Here is a 12,356-nt window from a genome sequence, read left to right as displayed (position 1 = left end):
CTAGGTACACAGGCTCTGTTTTTTAACCCTTGAGGCAGACCTATGGTCAACAACTCATCCCAACCTTGCATGTCACCTGAAAGGCTTTCTCTTCCAGGTTCCATATTGATAAAAACATACACTTATATCTATATTATTTTAGTCAATTAGGGATTCATATCATACTGTCTACTAGATTATTGGTTCTTAAACTGGCTATGCGTTAGAATCACCATGAGGAAGCTTTCTGAAGACAAAATTTCTGATTACCTCTATTCCTAATCACTGCTGCCCACCCACCAAGACTTTGAATCCATAGGGTTTGGGGAGGTTCCTATGATATTTATTGTTTTTACACTAATTCTAATGTACAGCTAGGTTTGAAAACAGTTGTAGCTGATAAAATTAAGAAATTAAGGAAGAACTAGATGGTTCTGAGCATGCGTCACCATCACCTAAAAGGCTTCTTTAAAAGCACAGATCGCTGGGCTCAACCTCTGCAGTTTCTGATTCTGGTAGATTTGGGGGAGGGGCCTGACAATTCCCTTTTGTAACACGGTTTCCAAGTGAAAGTGATGCTCCTGGTCTAGCGACCACAGTTTGCAAATCACCCACACTAGCGAATCAAGAGGAGAGTGGGGTTAAGTCTTCAAGAAAGAAGGCCAAATAATGTACATTTGCAAGAGGGAGGGTGCTGGGCTCTTTTCTGACTGTTGCAGAACACATCACCTAGACTGGCACCTGAAACGCTCCCATCTGAAAGCTCCAGGGCTTCAAGCAAGAGGCTTCGTTTCCCTAACAGAGAGTTTATTCCCATAAACCTCCTGGTACGATTCCATGATGCTGGAATCACCGAGGTGGGCTGCAGGTAATCGCAACGGGGAGTTTCTAAACGAAGTCTCCACTCTTTTCTTTTCCTTCTGTCTGAGAGGCACGCACACCTATTTGCAGAACATGAGCAATAAATAAAGCTTAGGAAAGAGCGAGACAGTACCTGTAGAAAGACCATTTTAGCAGGAATTGCCTGGCAGCTTTAGGAAAACTGGGCCTTCCCTCGTAGGGCTTTAGCGCCTGCATCATCACGTTGTCGAGCCACGCAGCCCACTGTTCCAGGGTGCTCTGCTGCTGGAGGGTCATCTTGAAGTCTGTCTCTAGTCTCTGAACCATGTTGTCATCACATTGGCAAACCCAAGAAGCCTGCTCCTGGGATGGGACACAGAAAGCAAAGGGAAACTTCAACTCAGCATCTTTCCCTTGAATGTCAGCATGCAGACCCTAGGCACGAAAGGAAATTATAATGACAGCTTCCAACAATGACATGGATTAAGAAAACAAAGGACTACTTGCTGGTCGTTAAGAAAACCAGCATCCCCTCTGTGCCTGAAAATGAGAGGCAGCAAGTAAGTGTGACTTGGTTTTTCTACATTAGCTAGTCTGTGTGAAGGACTCAAATACACGATTATCTAAGAAAAAAGAGAAGCTGAACTCATACTATGCAGGGTCTTTCTTCTTTTGTTTTTATACTGCCTTCAAAAGTTCGTTCTCTCTCTTTTTCTCCCCCCGCCCCAATCCCTCAATCAGATAAAACTTTAAGGCCAATCCGTTTGAGAAGATTTAGGGTAAGTCAGATGGAGAAACAGATTCAATTGGCCAAAAGTGGTCCCCTAGGATTAAAAGAGAAATAAGCCCTGAGTGGTACTAGGTAGGAGCATATAATGTATAAGTTTTGTGGATTGGGAACTGAAATCTCAAGGGCTATCAAGGCAAGGGTATGAATGCAAATTAACTCACAGAACTGAAAACAACAGTCATGACAACCACAAAACTACTTTCGAGAAAAGGTAGACATCTACCTGGTTAGGAATTCAATTAGGACAGTTTTCCTTCTGTGTCTCACTGGGAAGTTTCAGTTCAGTAACAGCAATCGGAACAGAAACTTTTAAAGCTACTTTTCAGTAGTTGCTCTAAGCTTTGTGACATTTTCCAGGGCTGTGTTGTATTTTTTTTTTTTTAAGATTTTTATCAATTTATTTGTCAGAGAGAGAGCACAAGAACGAGCTTTAATTTAAAAATTAAAAAAATATACACTCTCAGGGTCAAAATATAATTATTTAGGAATATAATGTTTGACTGAGAGTCAGAGGACATGGATTTTAATACAGGGCATCCATCAGCTAAACCCACCTCAAGCAACTCATGTGATCCATGTGGGCCTCATTTTCTGGAGGTATACAATAGAGAATATGTGATGTGGCAAGAATTTTTAAACTGGGATCACTGCATCCAGATAATGTTTTCAAGATAAGCTCCTGTGGAGGGGTGTCTGTGAAGGTCCTAATTCTACCTCGAAAACATCGTGATTATGTGTGTATTTTTCTGGAAAGAGTGTGTATGGCTTCCATGCCATGAGCTCTCAGAGGACAAGTCCATTCACACAGACAGTTTCAGCTGAATAAACCCCTCATCTTCATTCTCTGGTTCCAGCGTCTTTTCTGATGGTATAGACATTACCTATTCAAGAGACATTTCAACTGGGAGGCATTTCAAATACAAAATGCCCAAACTGAATTTATTTTATTTCCCCAGGGAAACCTACAGTTTCTTCTCAATTTTCAACAGAAGACACCATCCACTATCCTTCTCTGATCTAATTAACCATAAAGTCTTTCAGGTTTACCTCCTAAGTATCACTTTCAAAGTTGTAAGTACACTAAAATAGAATTATAGAAAAAACTGAAAATACAAATAAGCACAAAGGAACAAAATATTAGAAATATCTAAGATGTCAACACTAAGAGATAACTAAAACATGCTGATGCATAAACCTTCAAACTGTTCACATGCCCTATGTGCTTATGCATATATAAATACTTAAAATAAAGAGTATCATATTATACATTCGAGTAGAAATTCTGCTTAGTTTCTCTTAACCTATATATGATAACTGAATTTCCATGTAGGCAAATGTAGAGCTATATTTATTGTTGAATGACTGAATTTGCTTTAATGCGTGAATACACCATGGTTTTCATAACCAATTCCATACAGTTAGACATTCATGTTCATTAAGATGTTTTACTATTAGGAAGAATGCTGGAATTAGCTATCTTGAAGCTACATCTTTGCAAATTCTGCACTTGCTCCTTTATGATAGAATTATATAAGAAGAATAGTTAAACTCTTTCAATATACACTGTCAAATGACTCCGGAATTTTATATTAAGAGTCCAGGAGAGTACCCAGGGAAGAATTTAGGCATCAAGGAAAGGATAGGAAAGGCTGTTTTTGTTTTTCTTCATTAATATCTAAGCATTTTGAAAATTGTGGTAAAAAACAAATAACATAAATTTATCATCTTAACCATTTTTGTATAGGGGTGTTAACTATATGTTCCTTATAATGCAATCAATCCCTAGAACTCTTTCATCTTGCAAAACTGAAACTCTATACTCATTGTAAGGAGGGTTGTTTTTTGTTTGTTTGTGCATTGATTACCAGTGAGGGGATGGGTAGGAGGAGCTCACTGGTATCTTTGGAGGAATTTAATTTCCCTTCTTACCATAAATTCAAACTCACTATTTACTTGGAAGTTAGTTTTAGGAAAGAGAGGATGATTGGAACTGAAAACTAACTTAGAGAAATAAAACCAAAGGACATTATTCTGGCTTTTCAGATTACTTTACTTTATATATCATTTTACCTACTCTGGAGATTGAAAATATACTAACAATAGAGTACACTATAAATATTCCCTTGTGAAAGGAATTTGGACATTTCAGCTCTATAAATGGAAAAAGCTAAGATGAACATTAAAGATGTTCTTAAATTATATCCAAAATGGTAAGGAGTTGGGAGCATCATCATCGGAATGTCTTTTAAACAAGCAAACACACAATGGGTAAGTTATCAGGTCAACCCACCAAACCTATTTGCCCTTAATGTTGGTAAGAAACTCTCCATTTACACATAAAAACAATACCCCTGCAATGCTATCAATTAAATAAAACAGAAAACCAATTATACTGCTGTAGAAAGATGATCTTTTTTTAAAAAAAGATTTGTTTATGTATTTGAGAGAGAGAGTGAGAGAGCACAAGTAGGCGGAAGGGCAGAGGGAGAGGGAGAGAATCTCAAGCAGACTCCCCACTGAGCACAGAACCGGACTCAAGGCTCAATTTCACAACTTGAGATCATGACCCCAGCCGAAATCAAGAGTCGGACGCTTAATGGATTGAGCCACCCAGGAGTCCCTCGATAGGGTATCTTGAATGCATGAGCAAAAAAAGAGTTAAGAAGAGAAGAATGAGGTGGTGAAAAAGATTTATTGATATCCTGAAGGAAACTTTTTAGTACTTTCAAGCTCTGAAGAGCATTATACTATTGACAATTAAGTGTCAACTCATTGTTTTACATTAAAGTCTCCTTATTGCAAGAGCACCACGCTCACACGTGTCCCTGTTCCTGAGGTCCCCTTTTCAAAAGGGACAACTTCCAGATGAACAGGAGAGGGTGACAGAAGTGGAAGGAGAGGAAGAAGAAGGTGGAGAACTCCAGAGGACTCTACAAAAACCGAGCAAATCTCCAAACAGAAAAGTAAGGGAAGAAGGCAGTCAAAGGCAGGACATGCTATACCCTAAGAAAGAGATTAATTCCTGATTGAAATGAACACAGTGTGAGAAGGAAGGTGTCGGGGCGGGGGTGGGGGGGACAGAGGGCACACTACTGTGCTTCTGGATCTCTGGGGAAAGGAAAGGGTCTCGGAGGACAGGTGGTGAATCATCGAGGCTTCAGCACTGATAACTGTCACGCACACCCAGGAAAACTCCAGAGGAAGGGAAAAGGGAGCCTCAGTTGGTGGGTGGAGGATGAGAAGAGCAGAGGTATAATCCACCATTTAAATGCAAAGATGTTCTCAAGGTCAGCGGTTATAACCTGGAGAAACTCATTTGCATAAATACTTCCCAGGGTCCCAGATACACATGTATACAAACACAACAGAAAACCTTTCTCAGACAGTATTAGGAATTATTCTTTATATTTTCTGTTATGGACACAGGTTGCACTAACGGTGCTTTTCAAAGTACCTCTTCCGAACGAAGATGTGAAAGAAACATTACAGGATAAACTTTCAGGCAATATGAACTTCTAATATTCTCACTAAAATCAGTTAACGTAAATTTCATTGAACTATGTAAAGTTAATGGCTTTGCAAGCCGGAGACAGTTTGTTCTTATAAACATTTTGTGTTTGCATCTGTGTATTTATACGTTTTTGTACATAGACAAATAGATAGATACATAGAGAGGCAGATTTTTTAAGATTTCACATAACCAGGAGTTTGAGCCCAATCCGTGAAAGTCAGAATGAACTTAACTAATTACTATACCCCAAAATGAATCAGGCCCAAATATTATTTTTGATATAATTAAATGACAAAACTAGATCAGAACTACAGATTAAAATTTCTAGGAAACAGGAGTAATTAGTGGTTTATTTTAAAGCAAAGGCATTGATTTCTTTTAAGTTTTATTGAGATAAAATTCTCATATCATATAATTAACTCATTTAAAATATATCATTCAATGGCTTCTTGTAGAACATTCAGAGTTGTGCATCTATCACAATTTTAGAATGTTTTCATGTCCCCCAAAAGGACCCCCCGAAACACATCTGTCACTTTTCAGTTCCCAGTCCCCAGAACCCAGGCAATCACGAACCTATTTTCTGTCTCTTATAGACTTATCTATGCTGCACATTCCATATAAAAGGAATCATGCAGGGTGCCTGGGTGGCTCAGTTGGTTAAGCGACTGCCTTTGGCTCAGGTCATGATCCTGGAGTCCCGGGATCGAGTCCCACATCGGGCTCCCTGCTCGGTGGGGAGTCTGCTTCTCCCCCTGACCCTCCCCCACTCTCATGCTCTCTGTCTCTCATTCTCTCTCTCTCAAATAAATAAATAAAATCTTTAAAAAAAAAAAAGGAATCATGCACTATGTGGCCCTTTGTGTCTGGCTTCTTTCACGTAGCATGGTGTTTTCAAGGTTCATTCACAACGTAGCAGGTGTCAAACCTTCATTTGTTTTTATTGCTTCATAATATTCCACTGTGTGGATGTGTTTATGTACTCATCAGTTAAGGGCCATTTGGGTTGTTTCCATTTTCATGCAGCAAATACAAATAATGCTGCTATGAACGTCCATGTATAAGTTTTATATGGATATGATTTCATTTCTCTTGGTATGTACCTAGGAGTGAAGTTGCTGAGTCATATGGTAACTCTATGTTGAACCTCTTGAGAAACTACCAGACTGTTTTCCAAAGTGGCTGCATTTTACATTCTAATCAGCAGTATGTGAGGGTTCAGTGGAGTGCCCTTCATTTCCCCCTATGTCTTGGTCTTACTTCTCATACTATTCATTTTAATCAGTAATCTCTTAAGGTAGCATATTCCACCTTTAACTCCCTTCTTTCTGCGATTATCTGTCTGATTATACACATTTTAGGGTGTGTGAAGCAATATCCCACCGTGGTTTTGAGCTGCATTTCCCTGGTGGCTAATTACTTTCATTATCTTTTCAGAGGCTTATTGGCTATTTGTCTATCTTCTTTGGAAAAATGGCTTTGCAGACCTTTGCTCTTTTCAAACTGGGTTGTCTTTTTATTATTGGTTTATAGGAGTTCTTTATATATTCTAGATATAAATTTTTATCAAATACATGATTTGTAAAAATTTTCTCAATTCTATTAGTTGTCATTTCACTTTCTTGCTGGTCTCTTGAAGCACAAAAGTTTTTCATTTTGATCATGGTCAGTTTATGTACTTTTTCCTTCTTTTGTTGCTTGTACTTTGAGCAATGTACTATTTTTATATGGTAACAACTAGTTTCATTACTTTAGTATCTGAAATAAAATATTTGTGGGATTTCATAATAATATTCCTAAGTTGGCTGTCTTTCTAAGTGTACTTTAAAATACAAGTAAATAGTTTGATCTCAAGGTTAAAATACTTTTTTTTTCATTTGGATGAATAAAATAGCCAAATATATTGCTCCTAATTCTTTTCAAATGAACAAATATTTACCAGGCACTCTGAAATAGAGTTTCTAAGTGTTCCTTATTCTTTCAAGGTGGGGCGCTACTTTTTTTTTAAGATTTTATTTATTTATTTGAGACAGAGAGAGAGAGTGAAAGAGAGAGCCCAAGTACGGAGGAGGGTCAGAGGGAGAGGGAGAAGCAGATTCTCCGCTGAGCAAGGAGCCCAATGAGGGGCTGGGATCATGACCTGAGCCAAAAGCAGGTGCTTAAATGACTGAGCCCCTCAGGAGCCCCAAGGTAGGGCACTATTAAAAACATATATCTCTTGTGTGTTATAGTGCAAAGAACTTTATGTATTCCTAAATATGTCAACAATAATCTAAGCTAGGTGTTAGAAGGTGAGAAGAGGAAAGCCCAGAGCAGTTAAGCAACTAGTCTAAGATCACACAGCTAGCAAATGGAAGAGTTTAATCTCTTGCCTACCTAACTTCCATGACTGTGACTGTCCCGACTCCATTAACTAGCAAACCCTGCAGACATAATGTTGCATTGAATACAATACATCTTAACCATGAAACAGACTTTAAACCATGAAACGGACTTTAAAACAGAGGCTCAGTAAAGTCCTGGGGGAGTCCGACTCTGCTCTTTCAGGACACCAGGAACATAGATGCTATCTGTGCACTGATGAAACTTAGGAAAGAAATAGGACGATCCTCACGAACAAGAAAAAAATGGGGCATCTTTCCTTACAAGACACATTTTGAAAGAAAGCAGAGTACCTGGACGTTGGCAAAGTCGACGCGGTTGAGGTCATTGAGCATCTGGTTGATCTGGGACGTGTTCTGGAGCACTGCACGAGCTGCCTGGGCCAGGTGATTGAGCGATGTGTATCTTCGCAGCGTCTGGGCAAAGGCACTTACAGCTGCAACCTAGAAAGAAATCCCATCAAAACCGGGTAGCTTTCCTCCAGCAAAAGAAACCACTGCAATCTTCAAATCTTTATTCCCTTGCCAAATTGTAAATGCTTCCCTCTGATACTTATTTTGAACTCATTTCGTGTGAGAGCTTACTTGTAAATTACAGCTTTTAAATCTCGAAACCAAGTATTACTTTCCTTTTGAGTAGGTAGAGGTCAAGACTAAAACAAACTCCCATGTTCTTCGACATCTGAGTGCAGCATTAATTAAACCAGTCTTGCAAGAAATGACTTTGTCTAGGGGAGCAGGAAAAATGTTGATTTTCATTTCTTTTTTACTCTCTGTAGGACAGTCGATACAAACTCGGTGAACACATTTTTTTCTTTTTATTTGGAAAACCAAAATGTACCGTCTCACTTTGTCAAATGGATACAAAATATATATACTCTTCAGAGCACTGTCATTCAGATTCACTCTTATTGACTTTTATTTTATAGGAGGTGTTAATATTAGCAAATACATAGCCAATAAACTTACAGATGCCAGCAACAAGAACTCTTCCTCATGATCTGAATTTAGGTACAAGAGCCATCCAGGATTTCTCCATTTGCTCCTCAACATCTACTTCCCATCCTTTTCTATCCTGCCCTGCCCAGGAAGACTACCCTGAGTGGACTACGTTAACCACTTCCCTTATATTCTGGCTTCCAGTTGGGTTTGGCCGATAGGCAGTGGGAGGAGACAGATGGATAGGGAAAAAAAGAGTGTTCAAAGTATTGATTGCCCTACAACCTCTGCTCTCTCCCTGTTCTGGCAAAGCTTGCTTTCTTGGACGAAGGCCACAGTCCTCGAGGGAAGGAGATAATCTAAAGCTATAGCTTTTACCTCTTTCCTCTTCAGATCTAGGGAGACTCAGGTCTCCCCAGTGTTGCTAATCCCGGGGTGCTTTACCATTCCTCCAGGTTTTCTTAACTCTGCCCACATCTTGGGGAAGAGGCCCTTCTTAAATTCTTTTCAATTATTCTCCCTTTGGATATACCATTCACTTCCTGCTGAGACCCTCAATGAAACAGGTTACGATGAAAGATAGCAAAGATAATGTAAAAAAATAAAAGTCTATGATCTCACGGAAATCTGTCACATGCACAGTAAATCTAATGAGCATTTTAACATATTTATAGGAATGTATGGGATGCCATTAAATCACGATGGGTATGTAAGAAGCAGGTGATTCAACAGTCCCATACAGGTTGTTCAAAGGTCAAAGGATGCTCTGTCTTAATAGTGAGATGTTTTGGGACTACGTGGAAGTTGGAAGAGGTTTTACACTTTTTTTCCCCCATTTCTGTGGTTTATAATAATTGAGGACATACTATGTGCCAGACGCCATGTTCAGTGCCTCATATATATTATCTGAATTCTCATAACCGTCACATGAGACACACATTGTGACTTAAAGGGGTTAAGTAGCTGGCTCAAGGTTACACAGAAACTATGTTATGGTGGTGGGATATGTTTGACAGCAAGGGTCAGTCATAACCTAAATTAGGCTCCTTCCTCTGTCGGGTAGATTATTTTCATTGATTGAGTGCTCAGCTGAAAACAGGCTGCACATCAGTGACAGGAGAAAAGCAGAAGACACCTTCCCCCAAAGTAGATCATCCAAATCAACTCTGGGGACCAGTGAAATTGGCCAATATTGCAGTTAGATTGCTACTACATTCACTTCAATAATACTGGGAAGGAAGGTGCTTTTAGCTGTTTGAAGTATTAATGTGAATATGACTGACTTTGCAAATTGGAAAGCATTCCTATAACCATCATAACCAAATAGTACCTCCTTTCTTTGCCCACTTCAATGTGACACTCTAGAACTTTCTGCAATCATGGTCATACTCTATATATGTGCTGCCACTGCAATCATGGTCATACTCTATATATGTGCTGCCACATATGGTAGCCACTGGCCACATGGAGCTGTGGTACACTTGAAACATAGCTAGCTGGTGTGGCTGAAGAACTAAAATTTTCATTTAATTTAAATTTCAAATTCAAATTTAAATAGCCACTGTGGCTCTCCGTACGGTACTGACAGCATAGTTTTGGAGCATCAATCTAAGGTGGGCATATCAATGAAATGTTCCTTCTGTATGTTTTATTTCTTTGTTTGTTTGTTTGTTTTCTGTATGTTTTGGAAAGTGTTATTGCAAATCTTAAATCAAAGTGAAGGAACTGGGAGCGACTTGTGTTCCCAAAAAAACTTGTCAGCTACAAGAACTTAAACCTATCAACCGTGTCCCTAAACTGAAAGACAAGGTGTATGGCTAAAGTCTGACAATGGACATAGCCATTGAGAAAAAGCCAGGCATGTAATTTTTGGTACAAAGTTTACACAGAATCAGTCCGATCTTGCCATAGGATATGTTCACAAATTAACCTAAAGTAACAAGGTGAGCAGGGGACAAAGTGGAGATCACAATTCATATCTATACCTAAACAATCCACATTCCTGATAAACACTGATCAATTATGAGATAACTGCTCACTTTAAGAAATGATTACTGATTCACAAAAGCATTCTCCTGTGTTTAAAAAAAAATCCTGAAAATCAAAAGGATATTAATTTACATGAACGTTTCACATTATAAGTACAGTTCAGGAGTTAAAAAAAAATCTAGAACTCCCTCAAGTGAAAACTATTTGAACATTCTGGGCTATTCTTTTTCATTTTTGAAATTAAGCAATCTGAAATATATACTTTGGAAAAGGGTTTATAAATACACCACAATTAAAATGCTTCTCTAGTATCTTCAAAAGGAGCATTATCAAATAACATCTCTTGTGCAAGTATTGATTACATGGTTATAAAGCACAAATAAAAAAATCGGTTTGAAAAGTTCAATATATTCTGATACCAACATTGTACATGATACCATTTAATAGGACAGATCTAAAATTCATAGCTCAGAACAGTTTCCTAAAAACAGAAGAAAAATCAAACACATACAAACTTACCTTGGTTTGTATCATTCTCTGTGGGATATTGTTCATGGCATTGGAAAGCCAACCTTCAAGGCTTTTTGCAAAATTTCGAATGGCTTGGGTCAAGGCACCTAAATGTTGAAGAATAAAAGCAGAACGAAAAGGACACCAAAGGACATTAATCTTTATTCCAGGAGAAGAGAAAACATGCATGCATGACATCTGAAATAGCACAGATCTTATACTGTCCTCATTAATGAGACTTTTTTTTTTTAACATAATTCCTAACTTTGAAAGCATCCAAGAATTGTATTTTGGGCTTTTTTTTTTTTCCTTTTAAAGTTGTTTTGTTCCCAGATATTTATGACACTTTGTTGGGAAATGAAAACATTCAAACATTTTTGCTTATAGCAACATATACCAGTTGTGAATATACTTATGGAATTTTCTACCTTAGACAAAACACTCTTTTTGTTAGCAACTTTATGCTCAAGGGCTAAATATTTTCTTTATGAATTCTTCATCCTGCTTTTTCAAGCTCTAAATCTATTTTCCTTTCTTTAGTTAAAAAGAAAACAATGCAAAGCTTTCTCCCTTTCTCTACACACCTATTTGTGCTAGAACATATTAATTAGTTATCTCTTACTCTTATTGAAAAGTAAGGTAAAAATTAAAATTGCCTGACTTGAAAATTTTGGACAACTATTCTCCATTTCACTTGGTAGGTAGAGATAAAAGATCAGTGTGATAAAATTGCTGTCCAAGAGACCAATATTCTGAAGATATTCCTATAATATTCCATTCCATATTCTTCACCTATCTGTTAAGATCTGAAAGAGGACTAGGTCCCACGAGAGTAGCTTTTATGGTGGTCAGAAAATGACTAGAAGCATCAACAGTTATCAGGAATGACTACAAGTATTTTCCAAGAAGGGACCTGCCTCCTGAGATGGCTGTATAATAAAAACAGAATTCTTCACTTGTTCAACAAGTAATTCAGTCAACAGTATTTTACTTCATCTGTACCCAAGGCTCCACAGGGTAGGGAGCAGTTTCAGACATTTAATAGGTAAGTGTTTGAAACACCCACAACATGAAATCAAGCTCTGTGGGTTCCCTCTAATGTGGTAGGCATTATAATTTGGAGTCTCCTTACAAGAAACCCGGAAGTTACGTTTTTCTCCAAAGGTCCCAAGAATATTAATGTTGATGCTGGGATTAAATTTCTTGGTTTTTCTTCCCGTGCTCAAATGAGTCTGACACGCTTCTCTATTACTTTTGGTAACACAGGGTTAGAAATAATTTAGCTTGCTCAAGTTGCTTGCGAAAGATACAAATTTTACTATCCCAATCCTAAAAACAACTGCTTTTTTGATCATTTCTTTAACTGGTCAAATGACAGAAGAGAGGTTGAAATGACTAAGTTTTGATTAGGAAAAAC

At 38.1% G+C, this 12,356-nt stretch overlaps 1 protein-coding gene across 3 annotated transcripts in view; it reads right to left on the bottom strand.

Moving 5' to 3' along the window:
• The window catches only part of RFX3 (regulatory factor X3), a 281,486-nt gene that overhangs the window by 36,111 nt on the left and 233,019 nt on the right, over window positions 1-12,356 (bottom strand). For all 3 annotated transcript variants that reach the window (XM_088018771.1, XM_028117363.2, XM_028117364.2), the window contains 3 exons: window positions 10,949-11,046; window positions 7,796-7,945; window positions 974-1,182 (listed from right to left, as the gene is read on the bottom strand). In XM_088018771.1, the coding sequence (XP_087874897.1) occupies window positions 974-1,182; window positions 7,796-7,945; window positions 10,949-11,046 (457 nt within the window). The remainder of the gene's footprint in view (window positions 1-973; window positions 1,183-7,795; window positions 7,946-10,948; window positions 11,047-12,356) is intronic.

This window comes from Eumetopias jubatus, unplaced genomic scaffold (genome assembly GCF_037043125.1).
Source record: "Eumetopias jubatus isolate StellerSeaLion01/CBP00866 unplaced genomic scaffold, mEumJub1_p1.0 scaffold_15, whole genome shotgun sequence".
In the NCBI taxonomy this organism is placed as follows: Eukaryota; Metazoa; Chordata; class Mammalia; order Carnivora; family Otariidae; genus Eumetopias; species Eumetopias jubatus.
This window is presented reverse-complemented; position numbering and strand designations above follow the sequence as displayed.